This window comes from Psammomys obesus, unplaced genomic scaffold (genome assembly GCF_907164565.1).
Source record: "Psammomys obesus unplaced genomic scaffold, mPsaObe1.curated_primary_1811, whole genome shotgun sequence".
NCBI classification, from domain to species: Eukaryota; Metazoa; Chordata; class Mammalia; order Rodentia; family Muridae; genus Psammomys; species Psammomys obesus.
This window is the reverse complement of record NW_026596134.1, coordinates 6,977,680-6,991,547: the sequence shown is the minus strand read 5'-3', so window position 1 is coordinate 6,991,547 and position 13,868 is coordinate 6,977,680. Positions and strand designations below refer to the sequence as shown.

Sequence of the window (13,868 nt, the reverse complement as noted above, 5' to 3'; positions counted from 1 at the left end):
TGTCTGTGCTGTCCTCCTCCCCCACTGCTGTACTGGGAGAGCCAGGCTTCTGAAATTAGCTGCCTTAGCTGTGTCCAGAATCTTCTAGCTTAGAAGTTGGCTGGCTGCTGAGTGGGATATATCTGTGGTGCACTCCCATATGCATGCTCACACACCCACAAATAAATGCGTGGGCCCAGCTTCCCACGTACCTCCAGGCAGGACACACACCTCCCAGGCCAGGACTGCCATGTCATATGGAGTCCTGGACAGAGTTCAAAGGCCAGATAGGCTAGAGGACCTGACAGAAACAACTGAATGTGGGAAAGGCTTGTGTGAACTCAGAGTTTCGGGGGTTCGGTCTATGGTGGCAGGGAAGGCGTGGTGTAGTGTTCATGGTAGGGAGAGCGTGAGACGAGGTTCCTCGAGCTGTAGGGGACAGGATGCAGAGAGTGACTCAGAACCAAGGGTGCACAGACCTTCAGGAAGCCTCCTCCTGGTGACCCACCTCTGTCAGGCAATCCCCACCCCCTAAAGGTTTATGGCATGCCAAAATAGCTCCACCCCTTGGGACCAAGTATTCAAAGCGTGAGCCTGTAAGGGACAGTTCAGACTGAATGCCTAGGCGCCAACCTTCTCACGTGAGCCCTCTGGGGAAGCAGCCAAGCCACTGGCCTTGGTTTTGATGTTGGTTGCGCAAGCCTTGGTGACTATCTGAGTAGCACCCCACTTCTCCACGGCCTAAACATAGACCCTGCACCACACTCACCACACATACCTGCATTCAGCCTGGGTTAAGTATTTGTATGTCCAGAGAAGGCCCTAGCCTCCACCTTGCATGCTCATGAAAAATGCACGGTTTTTTATTAATTAATTATTTTTTTATGTGTATCTAGGTACCACATGTGTGTCTAGTGCCTTGGAGGCCAAAAAAGGGTGTTAGATCCACTGGAACTGGTGTCACAGTCAGTTGTGAGCTACTGTGTAGGTGCTGGGAATTGACCCCATATCTTCTGTAAAAAGATCCAGTGCTCTTAACCACTTGAGCCATCTTTCCAGCCCAGATACATGTTTTGACCCTCACAGCTAATGGCATTTTCTGCTCTGCTTCTCAGGAGGAACTTCCCTCATCCCTGTCCTGAGTCCAAATGCCCTCTTCTTGGAAGCGACCCATGCTCCTGTCTGTACATGAAGACCCCGTGCCCACCATGGCCTCTTTGGGGTGAGTCAAGGGATCTTCAGTTTGTGATCAGTCACTGTAGGAGTCTAGATGGCAGTGTCCTATTGTGGTTGATGGTCTAAGGGGCATCTCATGTAAGGCCTGAAGACCAACGCTTTCAGTCGTAGTCACCATGGATCTGTCCAGAGCGGCAGGAGTGGGCTTTTGTGGGACTAGGGGAGGCCATGAGGACACAGCATCACAAGTTAGCTGTCCAAAAAACAATCCCAGAAAAGAGAGTAAAAGAATCAAACTTTGGTATCAGGACCCAGCAGATCAGTGTAGTCCAAGTCATTGTGAAGAAAGGGTCACCACGGAAATGACATCTGCTGGAAGACAGAACACTAAGGGAAGGCTTGGGGGAAAGTGAGACAAAGTAGAACCAGGAAGCAGGTTCTCCACCCTGAGAGACCAATGCTGGTGGAACAGCAGAGGGTCCTGTCCTTCCCCACATCCTGCGGCAGGTGCGGCAGAGGCATCTGCCCCAGCAGGTCACTGAGAACTGTCTCCATAGCTCTCCATACCCACTGGCCAGGCAGCCTCCTGGCAGGCACTCTTGGGCTTTCTCAGAGTGCTGGCCCTATACTGAATGTCCCTAATGGTATGCCTGAGTCTCTAGTGGGCGAATAGCTCCCCCAAGCTGCTGCTAAGAACATGGGCTCTCTATGTCAGCAGATAGAGGGCCAAGCGTTAGAATGAGGACATCTGGAATATTCCAAAAGAAGCTGCCTATTCCACGGAGCAGGTCAGGATGCGGGACAGCCTCCAGCCATCCTGTCTCTGCTGTAGGATGTCTGGCCTCAGCTGGAAAAAAAAAGACTGAGCCATGGGAGCGGAAACAGCACAGGCCACGTTGGGGCTGGCGACTCCACTTGCACCAGAGAGTGTCTGGCTTCTCACCACCAGCACTCTGTGAGGTCAAGAAGATGCTGCAATGCATTTAATGACCTCACTTTGGAGGTCACATGACCTCACATGTCACTAGTGCCACTGTGGGTCAGCAGCAGGTCCAGCCACATCCATGGGAAGGAGAATTAGATTCTCCCTTCCAGAAGGAGTTGTATCAGAGAAAATTTTGGTAGCAAGGCATCTTTCCAGAACACTCATCTTACCCCTCGCCCCCTCCATAACATCCTCAGGACAACAGGGGAGACCCTCTCTTCTTCCCTCGTTCATTCTCACCTCCTATATCTCCGTCACACACCCCTCTCTTATCTAAGGCCACCTCTCAAACTTTAATCTCACTTCATGATCCCAAAATGGACTTGAGATGGGTCACTGCTCCACCCTTGCCTGCTTTGCTCTCTGTCATCCTCAGGCCTTTTTTAAACTCCTTTGGGACCAGCTCCAGAGCCCCTGATGATGGTGATGGAGGCAACAGTGGTTGTGATAATGATGGTGGTGATGATGGTGATGAAAGTGGGACGCTGGATCTGTGGCTTCCTGAAATCACCATCTCTCTAATATTCATCATACATGTTCCCATGACTGATGGGAGCAAGGCAGGTGACCATGGGCCTCCTTATTCCCCTGGGAGCTACAGGGCTCCAGACACCTCAGGGGTCAAAACTAAATCACCCATGAGTCAGAGGCTGCAGCCTGGCTCAAGGGTGGCACCAGTCCAGAAGACACTCTGGATTTCCCAGGATGTTGAACAGAACCTTTTCACACGTGCCCAGTGCCTCCTCTCAGCTGCCCAGCAGTGGACCTCTGGGAAGGGGTTCACCTTGCTTCTCCCACAGGTAACGTGCTAATCACACCTGCCTCCTGGGTGTGCTTTAGGCCTCTTACTGTATCTTCACAATTGTGCTTCGACATTATTCCCATTTCACTGGTTAGGGGTCCAGAGACATTCACTTAACAGATAAAGGAGCCAGGGTTTGCACCCAGGAGGACTTGCCATTCCTCTTCCCATACAACCTCTGCTCATCTTCCATGCCTTGCTGCCAGTGAACACAGGCAAAAGGTGCTCCCTCTGCCAGAAGACACGAGTTGTCCCTCTGTGGTCTTCAGTCAGGCTTCAGTCTCCCCACCTGGCATGACATCACTGCTCTGGTCTAATTCATTGCTCATCCATGACCTGCTCTGAGAAGCTGAGGGACGACAGCTCCTTAAGGGAGAGGCATGAGAAGGTAGTGTGCTCATTATGTCATCAGGGGCTTCAGGGGCATCCAGGCGTGGCACTCACAACTGCTCGTGTAGCCAGGAAAAGAGTCTTGAAAAAAAAAATATATATATATATATATAATCATATTATATATGTATATTATTGCCTTCATTGTAATTGACACTTTACGATATCCAATTATCGCTTTTTTTTTAAAGATTTTATTTCTTTTATATGAGTGTTCTAGCTGCATGTGCACCTGCATGCCAGTACAGATGGTTGCGAGCCACCATGTGGTTGCTGGGAACTGAACTGGAGGACACCTGGAGAAGCAGACAGTGCTCTTATCTGCTGAGCCATCTCTCCAGCCCCCAGGGAGATTCTTACAGAGCTCAGGCCAAGGCACGCCTTGTTCCTTTGGTTCCATAAGCAGGGACCTCTCAATGGGCTGGAGTGTCAAGTATCCCCTAGTGCTGCCCGCAGGGGGACTGGAGTCCTGCCACCTTCCACATCCTCACTGCCCCGGGGAGCCATTAGCTGAGAGATGTACCTTTCGGGTCACCTCACCTTCCATGCTCCCTTCTTCCCCTTTTCCTTTCTCTTCTTTCTTTCCTTCCTCCCCCTCCCCTCTCTTTTCCCTCCCCCTTCCCTTTCCCCTGTGGCCTGAGAGTACAACTATTTTTTCACCACTTTCTTTTCAGCATTGAAATGTTCAACTTCACCACACAAGTCCTCGGGTCTGCTCTTAACAGGACCCTTTCAGAGGACAACTGCCCGGACACCGAGTGGTGGAGCTGGCTCAACGCCATCCAGGCCCCCTTCCTCTGGGTCCTCTTCCTGCTGGCCGCACTGGAGAACATTTTTGTCCTCAGTGTGTTCTGCCTGCACAAGAACAGCTGCACTGTGGCGGAGATCTACCTGGGTAATCTGGCCGCCGCGGACCTCATCCTGGCCTGCGGACTGCCCTTCTGGGCCATCACCATCGCCAATAACTTCGACTGGCTGTTCGGAGAGGTGCTGTGCCGCGTGGTGAACACCATGATCTACATGAACCTCTACAGCAGCATCTGCTTCCTGATGCTCGTGAGCATCGACCGCTACTTGGCGCTGGTGAAGACCATGTCCATAGGGCGCATGCGCGGAGTGCGCTGCGCCAAACTCTACAGCCTGGTGATCTGGGTCTGCACGCTGCTTCTGAGTTCACCCATGCTGGTGTTCAGGACCATGATGGACTACAGCGAAGAGGGCCACAACGTCACCGCCTGCGTCATCGTCTATCCGTCCCGCACCTGGGAGGTGTTCACCAACGTGCTGCTAAACCTGGTGGGCTTCCTCCTGCCCCTGAGCGTCATCACCTTCTGCACCGTGCGCATCTTGCAGGTGCTGAGGAACAACGAGATGAAGAAGTTCAAGGAGGTCCAGACGGAGAGGAAGGCCACAGTGCTGGTGCTGGCTGTCCTGGGGCTCTTTGTGCTGTGCTGGGTACCTTTCCAGATCAGTACCTTCCTGGACACGCTGCTGCGTCTCCGCGTGCTGTCGGGATGCTGGTACGAGATTGCAGTCGATGTCATCACGCAGATCAGTTCCTACGTGGCCTACAGCAACAGCTGCCTCAACCCGCTGGTGTATGTGATCGTGGGCAAGAGCTTCCGGAAGAAGTCCCGAGAGGTATACAAGGCGATGTGCCGGAGGGCAGGCTGCATGGGGGAACCCAGCCAGATGGAGAACTCCCTGGGGACCCTGCGGACCTCCATCTCGGTGGAACGCCAGATCCACAAGCTGCAGGACTGGGCAGGGAACAGACAGTGAGCGAGGCCCACCAAGCAGGACCATGGCCAAGTGTGTGAGGACTGGTGGGACCTGAGCTCCTCCGCCTGAGTTCAGGAAGGAGCGTGAGGTGCCCCAGGCAGCCTCCGGGAACCAGGCAGCTGATTCCAGCCCTATCTCACGGCGTGAGCATGCTGTGAGAAGTGGGTACGCTGGAGCACAGTGGGATTGTACTTACTGGCTGGCACTCAGGGCCCCATGAGTGGAGGGGTCCTGGGGTAGGGGTGGGAGTAACAGCCCTTCCCTCCCTTTGGGGGAAGAACAAACTGCTGCCAGCTTTGGCCCTGTGGCCACATGCAGAGGAGGCCTGGCTGCCTTGCTTCCCAGTTTCATGGGTTTAGGATTTATTGGTCTTCTGAAGGTTAAGTTCTGAGGAGCTCTGGTAAGGACCCAGAGACTGGGATTCTGTGGCTCTCTCATCCCTGGACAAGGTGGAAAGCACAAAAGAAGAGCCCTAAGTGTTTCAGGAACACTTGCTGAATATACAGCATTGGACAGCGTGGGTAAGAGGGAAGAAATGCCCAGTGTAATCTGTCTTACAGAAACCCTGACATAAGTGGAGAATGTCAGAGACTTGCAAGCCCCCGGAAGGCTGCTGCTGGTCCGTCAGAGCAAGGAACTGTGGGAGAAGCAGCAAGCACGGGGCCTAGAGGAGCCAGGAACCCCGAACACAGTGGCTTGGTCCATGCCTCCACTTCCTGCGATGTAAAGTGGGGGTGTTTTGTGCTTTGGAAAGTGAGGTGCTATATGACTGTGAGGCATCACAACACACATTACGAGGACACGCATCAGAACACACATCACGTGGACACACGTCAGAGCACGTACCACACAGAGACACTTGGCACAGACGAAGCCACTCAGGCTCAGAAACTACTCTGTGGGGAACAGCCAGCCTTGCAAGGCACAGGACCTGCCTGCAGGCGTCTGAGACCCTCACTCCTTTCCACCTTCCCCTCCTAGCGCCCCACACCCACATACACACAATAAAGCATCTGGTACATGGGGAGGATGGGAGACGGCAAGTGTTTGGTTTGCAACGAGAAAAAGAATTCTGATGCTGCAAGAATTCAATGTCATCCCTTGCCGAGAGGATCCACACCTCAGACCCTGGCTGCGAATCAGGAGCTGTCCTGGGGAGTCCACGCTGCGTCACAGGATTCCTGTCTCAGTGACCAACAGGTGCCAATCAGTGATTTATTTGAGAGTGGTTCACAAAGCAGTGGAAGCTACTGAAGAGCAGCTGACCCACCCAAGGTCACTTAACCCAGGGCGTCAGTTCCAGGACCATCTCCATACGTGGCCCCGTGAGTGATGACAGGGCCCAGGAAACTCTGACTGGAGAAACGCCTAGAGGGGACAACACACCTGCACACTGAACAGAGAGAAAAGGATAGCCTCCCGGGTGGCTCCAGGGCCAATGGGTTCCCATCAGAACCTATCTCAGGGGACTTGGATGAGCTCAGGTGTCACTGGAGACACTTGTCCCAGCCATCCTGCCGGAGGCTCAGGTGACAGACACCATACCCCTAGTTCCAGAATCTTCCATGGGAGTTTATCTTTCCACATGTCCACATCAGTTACTCCATCTGTGACAAACGACCTGACAGAGCCGCTTAAAGGAGAGAAAAGTTTTCTTTTGTCTCACAGTGTCAAAAAGGTTTCAGTCCAAGTTGGGTGTGCTGACACACCTGTAATCCTAGCTCTCTGGGGGACAGAGGCAGGAGGATCTCTGTGAGTTCGAGGCCAGCCTGGTCTATAAAGCGAGTCCAGGACAACCAAGGCTACACAGAGAAACCCTGTCTTGGAAAACAAAAAAAATAAGTTTCAGTCCAAGGTAGCAGCAGCAGTATGGAAAACAGAGCATGTGAAAGGAACATCTTACATTAGAGTGGACCAGAGAAAGGAGACAGAGCTGGAACCGGGGGTGGGATAAGACCTTCCAAGGTCTTCCTCCAGTGACCTCCTTTCACCAACTAGGTCCCACTTTCTAAAGGCTCTCTAGCCTCCCAAAATAGGGCTAGCAGTCAGGGAATAAGCTCACAAGCTCGGGCGGAGGGGGGTACATTTCAGACTCAAACTGTAACGATGTCATTACAGACTGGGCCCTGTGGCTAACACTACATCAAGGAGAAAGGAGGAACATACCACACAGCCTCCAACACCAAGCCACTTAGGACCTACCCACTCAATAGCCTAGGAGCAATTGAGACTCAGGAAGGGAGCAGAGTCCACTGGGGTTTGTGGCCAGGCTGGAAGCAACAGAGAGCTTACAAGGCAAAAAGCTCATGAATCCCAACCAATCTGACTTTGAATGTCCTAACAGAGAGGATCCCAGGAAGTTCTTTTTCCACCCCATACTCCCGGACCCTACTCCAACAAGCAAATGCAACACTTGTAACCAATAAGAAAAAGAAAGAAAAAAATAGATGACATAAGACCCGTGTGCTAGAATTCAGGGCTAGAATGTACCCATACTGTGAACAGGAAGCAGGCCTCCATCCTCAGAAGAGGAGTTGGTGGGCTGTGGGATCAAGGAGCATGGCTGGCCACAGCCTGGGCTCCTCGGGGTGGCTAAAGGGTCTATCACTGCAGGGTCTGCAACGAGGTGTGCAGGAGGGAAGCCCCCTTGTGCCTTGTGTTGACACCCTGATGAGAAATCGTGTCTAGTGGAAGACCCGGAGAGCCTTGTAGTGTGCGGAGAAAATGGCCGGAGTGCCAGTCGGAGAGGATTGCTTCTGTGTAAACACACAAGTCTTCTGTGCATTGGAATAAACGGATGAGTTTTGCATACTGCTTGCCTGTGTCGCACTTCCTGAACTTCTGAGCTCTGACTCTGGCCATCAAAAGCCAAACCTTCTGTCTTGGAAAAGACCAGTGGTCTCCAGACTTCTGTGATGTGTATCACTTATGAGTTAGAAGATGGCGGAGGCTGGAGGGAAGAGGGGGTGTGTCACACAACACAAGACACGCAATTTGTACACTTACTAATATGCATTGACATATGCGTTCTTAAATATATTAAACAAATAGTATTAGAATTTTTTAGAAAGTGCGTTTGGCTTTATTTCTCCCTTGCTACTTTCCTCCATAGATAGCTCATTACCAAGCACCTTTTCAGATGCTCATATCATAGAGCATCAGGGACGTTTCTATGAAATGCTTTCTTTTCACCTTCACCTCAAATCAAAAGCATCCCGTATAATATCAAGATGAAAAACCGCTTCGTGTATATGCCCATTGATGGGGATCTCAATACCTCTAGCTCAGCCACTTCCATTCTCTGAGTATTCGTTCACTCACTCATTCAAACAAAGCTTCATTAATGGCCACACGAACAGTTACCACCTAGTCACACACCCATCTGTCCATTCCAGAAACCTGGGGCTCAGTGTTCTTTGCACCCCTGTCTTGTTCATCCGAGGGGATAACAGTGTTTCCCCTTAATGTTTCCTGGGTTTTACTGCTGCTCACCTCCAAAGTTACATATCTTCTAATTCTCATTCTTCACTCTATAGCAACAGAATTTTTCAAGACTACAGTTTCAGGAAACTGTGATCATGAGTACCAGATCTCCGAGCTCGGGTTTCAGGGTCGGGGGGATGTGGCATCCCATTTCTGGTTCTGCCCTGGGCTCCCGTTTGATTCTTATCCATGTTATGTCAGCTACAAAATGGGAGTGAGCAGTGGCATCCAGTAGGAGAATTGCCGACAGGGTTCATGTAGGAGAGCATTTAAGGCGGTGTCTAGTACACACTCGACACTAGTCCGTGATGCATGTTTATGTGATGGAGTGTGTCTTCTTTGATGACACGATGGTGATGGTGTCAATGTTGGCAGAAATGATGCTGACGGTTGGTGATGTAGCTATTGAAGGGGATGGTAGTGGTGATGGAGATGTTGATGAGGACACTCTCCACAAGGAAAACTTTTATATGCCCCATCTCTCTCGTAACAAAGCTACACATTCATACAGGGCTTTGCAAGACTGTTGGTGATCTGGCCCCTGTCTTGCTGGCTCCATCCATTATATCCTACTCACTCTTTACCCTCCAGCCACATTGGATTCAAAATGCCTGGGCAGATCTCAGGAGACATTCCACTTCTCATGTAACCTTTCTCTTGTTAGCCTATACTCCACACTCAGCACCCCAAGTCTGAAGTGCCTGAGGAAGATTCCAGTCCCTGACAATAGAGATGTGGGCATGACATTTAGGGCACAAATATGTGTATGATCCTGGGGGAAGCCATGGACTGGGGCTAGAATCACAGCAGTAAAATCTGGATATGGGACTGTCCACCCTACCCACACCCTCATACAGGCCCCTCTCTGGGCTCTAGGAAGTAAGAGCCATGAGGAGAGTTCCTGGTAGGCCTCAGGAAACCAGTCAAGAACAGGAATTCTGTATATATCTGTTCTGGCCAGGACAGTCAAGGCCAAGAATAGATATTCCCCCTGCGTCCAGGTGACCCCCTACGAACTCATGTGAGGTTATGGGTGCTGGCTCAGTGATTTAGGAAGCCACTGAGTACAAGCATCATTGTCCAGAAGACAAAGTTTCAGCTTCATAGAACCCAACGGTGCCTCCGTCCCTTTGCTACCCAGTCTCTGACCTCATCGGCAAGCCTCACACAGCCCCAATCCCTCATTTGGGTCCAGGGAGGATGTGGGGGTCAGAGATGAGCAACATGTGGTCAGGAGTTGGCAAGAACAGTGGCTGAAAGCTCAAGTCTATGGATTTGGGCTAAGGACAGGCCGAGGTCAATCAGGCCCATAGAGAGTGTTTCATACACAGCTAAGAACCACATGAGACTTCACCCCTCTCCACGGAGGCCAGCAAGGTTGGGAACTTACTGGGGCCCCCGCAGTTCTTAAAGAAGGTGTTCAGGAACCCCCATGACTCTGGGGTGCACAGGCCTTAACCAACAAAACCCACATCTACCACAGAAAGGACCTACAGGTAGCTTCTCCCATAAATTGCTTCCCTGTGGTGCCAGGGAAGCACCACAATAAACTATGTCTTTGAGCTCTCATGGGTACAAAAGTCCCCTCTTCCTGGTTGTGGGCATGACATTTAGGTTGTAGGCATCACATTATGATGGCATTGGGCTTTGACTGTCCAGTCAGAATCTTTTCCCAGGCTGGTGTCTGTCTGAGTCTCTCTCTGCACTGGGCAGGGACACCACAGCTCAGGCCTGGCTCCACAGTCACAGTCTTAGGGAAAACAACACCCTGCAGAGCTATGCTCCTACGCTGAGATATTCACTGGCGTTGATGTATAACACAAATCTGCCATCCATGCTGTCTTCAATGTGCGATGGGTTTATTGAGATGAAGCCCATTATGAGTGGAGAAGCACGTGAACTCCCACGGATACACTCACGTAAATTGTGTCTCCATGTAATCCCTACGCCCTACGCTTTCCCTGTTTCAGCTTTCAGTTATTTACAGAATTGCACAACCATCACCGTTATTTAATTCCAGAACCGCCTCGTCATCCCCAAATGAAATCCCAGGTCTGTTAGCTGTCACCTCGGATTCCTCCCATCCCGCTGCTTCTCGTAGCCACTCATCTCTGTCTCTCCCTTTGCCTCTCTCAGACATTTCACGTTGGCTCACTCATGCATGCATGCTGACGGTGTCTGGCTTCTCTCACCTGCTTCCCACTGAGATGTGACAGTTGTAGGAGAAATCCCCACATGACCTGGGCTGGCAGCTTCACTCCTCTTCCCTCCTCTAGCTTTGGCCTCAGTCTCTCTCTCTCTGTGTAATATGGAAACTTAATTCCCTAAGTGAGAACATCTCCAGAGAACATTTGACTCTGGAAAGTGGCCTTAGAAAACTGTAGAGGACAGTGCCAAGGAGACAAAAGCTGTCAGGGGGAAGGCTCCTTGCTCACACTTCAGCTCAGCCACCTCATGGCTGGAGGAAGTTGGGTAAGGTCCATTAGCTCCCCGGCTTGTGTTTTTTCTCTTGTGTTTTTTTGCAAAATAAGAAGCCAGGTATTGTGACAAGTAGGTGAGATTAAGTTGGTGTAGGGGGAATCACCTTGCCTCTCCCAGAGAAAACGCACATCCATTTGGTAGCCCACAGTGAGGGCTGGTTTAGAATAGCACCTTGGCACAAGTAACAGCTTAATATGAGGTTCTGCTGGAGCAGACTGGGCCTCTGTCAAACAACTGTTGTCATTCTGAACCAAAGGAGGGCCCAGAGTCTAAGAGAAAGAGGGGACACATACCAGAGTGTTGTACCATGAGCCTAAGAGAGCAAAGGGTGATAGCCACAAGGTTCTAAAGAAGCAAGGAAGACTCCCCTCGGGGGTTCCTGGCTGCCTCCATCCTGACATCTGTTCCCAAGAAGCATCCTAAGAAAGAACAGCACATTCTGGCTGACTGAATTTCACAGATTTTACCAAACAAAAGAGACTGGGACTTTTCCCAAGGTCACACAGCTTGTCAGAGGCCACCCCGGCTCCCAGAACGAGGAGCATTGGCCCGGAACCATTGATGCCTATACCCATGTCCGCAGACCCTGAACCTGGGCTCTCCCACTTCTGTCTTTCTTTAACCTTGAACTAGGTTAAAGAAAAGCTGAATGTTCCACCTCCCAGTTCGCAGCTCATGCCATCACCAAGCCCCTGGGAAAGTCTGTTGTTTCGTAGACGACAACTAAATCATAACAGAGGTGGGGTTCTGAGCCTCGTGGGGATGCTGCCTTTCCGTAGTGTCCACTGTGTGGCCTCCACAGTGGGCCAGCAATAGCATCTGCTCTTCTACAACTGGCCAAGGTGGATGGGTGTGGCTAGGTAGTGGTGCCATCCTTGGGCTGGTGGTCCTGGGTTCTATAAGAAAGCAGCCATTGGGGAGCAAGCCAGTAAGCAAACCCCTCTACGGCCTCAACTTCATCTCCTGCCTCCAGGTCCCCACCCTGTTTGGGTTCCTGCCCTGGCTTCCTTCAGTGATGAACAGCCATGTGGAAGTATAAGCTGAATAAACCCTTTCCTCCCCAACTTGCCTTTGGTCATTTTGGTGTCACATTACAGCAATAGAAACCCTAATTAAGACAGCAGAGGACAGCCATGTAGCCCTCCTGAGCTGACAGGACCAGGTCCATCCTGTGCAAGAGCACAACGATGAAAGCTGAAGCAGGCGCTGCTGGGAGCTCCCAGCCCACAGGTCTCCCTGGGGCATGGCTTGCAGTTCTGACCTCAGAGTGATCACTCAGCAGCAGAAGATCCAAGCTCCTTCAGCCAGCGTGGAAAACAAGCCCAACTGCTGTGCTTGGCCCTGGAGAAGTGATTCCATGTCTCACACCTACTACCCCCCCCATGTCTAGATTGGGCCCCCAAACCAGAGGCTTGCCTTGAAGTCAGATGACCTGGCCCCTGGAGAAAGGCACAGTGGGAGGCCTGGCTTTGGGAGATCAGAAACACTTGACTGTATATTGGGGCCTTCTGGGCCGACCTGGGGTTTTCCTCCCGTTTTCTGCAGGAAGAGGGCAAGTCTCATTCTGAGAAGGGAGAGAAGGAGGGGGCTGAGTTTCCTCTGTACCCCCGCCCCATGCGCACACTGTACCTGGCACAAGTGGTTTAGGACATGCTTATTGCCATAAGAGAACTATTGCTATTATTAGCTCTGAATGGTTTCTGAAATCTCTCAGCAAATTCTGAGCATCAGCTGGTAACAGCTGTTGGAACTGTGACCTTAACGCAGGAGATAAACCCAACTTACTTGGGGAAGCAAACGAGAGCGAACACGTGTGTAGAACACTCGGAAAGTGAGAAGGGAAAGGAAGAGCCAGGAAGCCAGAGAGGAGGAGAAGTAGCTCCAAAAATGGCTCAATCATTGCAAGACAATTTGTAGGGACTGGGAAGGCCTGAGGGGGTAAGCATGTGGCTTCCTGGGAAGGCCACACCAGGCAGAGGGAGGCAGAAGTTGAAAGCCGTGTGTTGAGAGGTGTCATCTCTGCTACCACTGAGGATGTCTGGAGGGTTAACTGGACGATCCAGGCTTGTGAGAGGTGTGCGCTCTCCAGCAGCGCTATGTGTGGCCTGGAAGACCACTGTCCTGTCTTTGTTTCTGCTAGAGACAGTGTCAGCATTTCGAGGGTAGAAATGACTCAGCTTCCAGAAGATAAAGAAACAGCGTTGATCTTCCAGGTTGAGTACCTTCTGATAGGACCTTGGAGAGGCTTCCTCTTGAGGACTGGAACCAGGCCCCTTGAGAGGAGTGCCTGGGAGTCCCCGTGTCCTTTTCCAAGCACCCCAGTGCAGGGCCCAAGAGCACAGGTGAGCTCCTTGTAAATTCCCCTGGTCCATGGAACCCTGGCCCAGCTACCCTCCAGAGAGCATCTTCTCATCCCAGGGCAGAGTCCTCTACCTCAGGCTAGCTGCAGGTAGCTCAGGCCAGGACCACACCTGGCATGAACATGCTCTCAGACACACAACCACTCCCTGAAGTTCTCCCAGCATCCCTACATTCCACAGCCCGGTGCTAGGTAAGGGCTGCAGGGGAGCAGGATGATGGATGGGGTCTGGCCAGGAAGAGAGGACAGAAGGTCACTGTCTCTGAGGGTCTCATGGTGAATCTTGGAAATACCAGGAACCCTAGCTATCCACTCACTCACGGTGTGGCTGCGGGTGTCAGAGGGGTCTGCGCACTCCAGGAGTGGTGCCACTGTCCTGGAACATTCAAGTATTTCTGGAACATTCATCTAGCAGGGTGAACCGGAGGAAA

The 13,868-nt window shown here is 51.6% G+C and overlaps 1 protein-coding gene across 1 annotated transcript in view; it reads left to right on the top strand.

Annotated features, from left to right (window-relative positions):
- Positions 1-8,130, top strand: part of Bdkrb2 (bradykinin receptor B2) — a 28,563-nt gene extending 20,433 nt beyond the window's left edge. Inside the window, exons 2-3 of the mRNA XM_055593237.1 lie at positions 1,095-1,201; positions 4,007-8,130. Coding sequence (XP_055449212.1) covers positions 1,128-1,201; positions 4,007-5,114 — 1,182 coding nt within the window. The 5' untranslated portion in view covers positions 1,095-1,127 and the 3' untranslated portion in view covers positions 5,115-8,130. The remainder of the gene's footprint in view (positions 1-1,094; positions 1,202-4,006) is intronic.
- Positions 8,131-13,868: the final 5,738 nt, after the last annotated feature.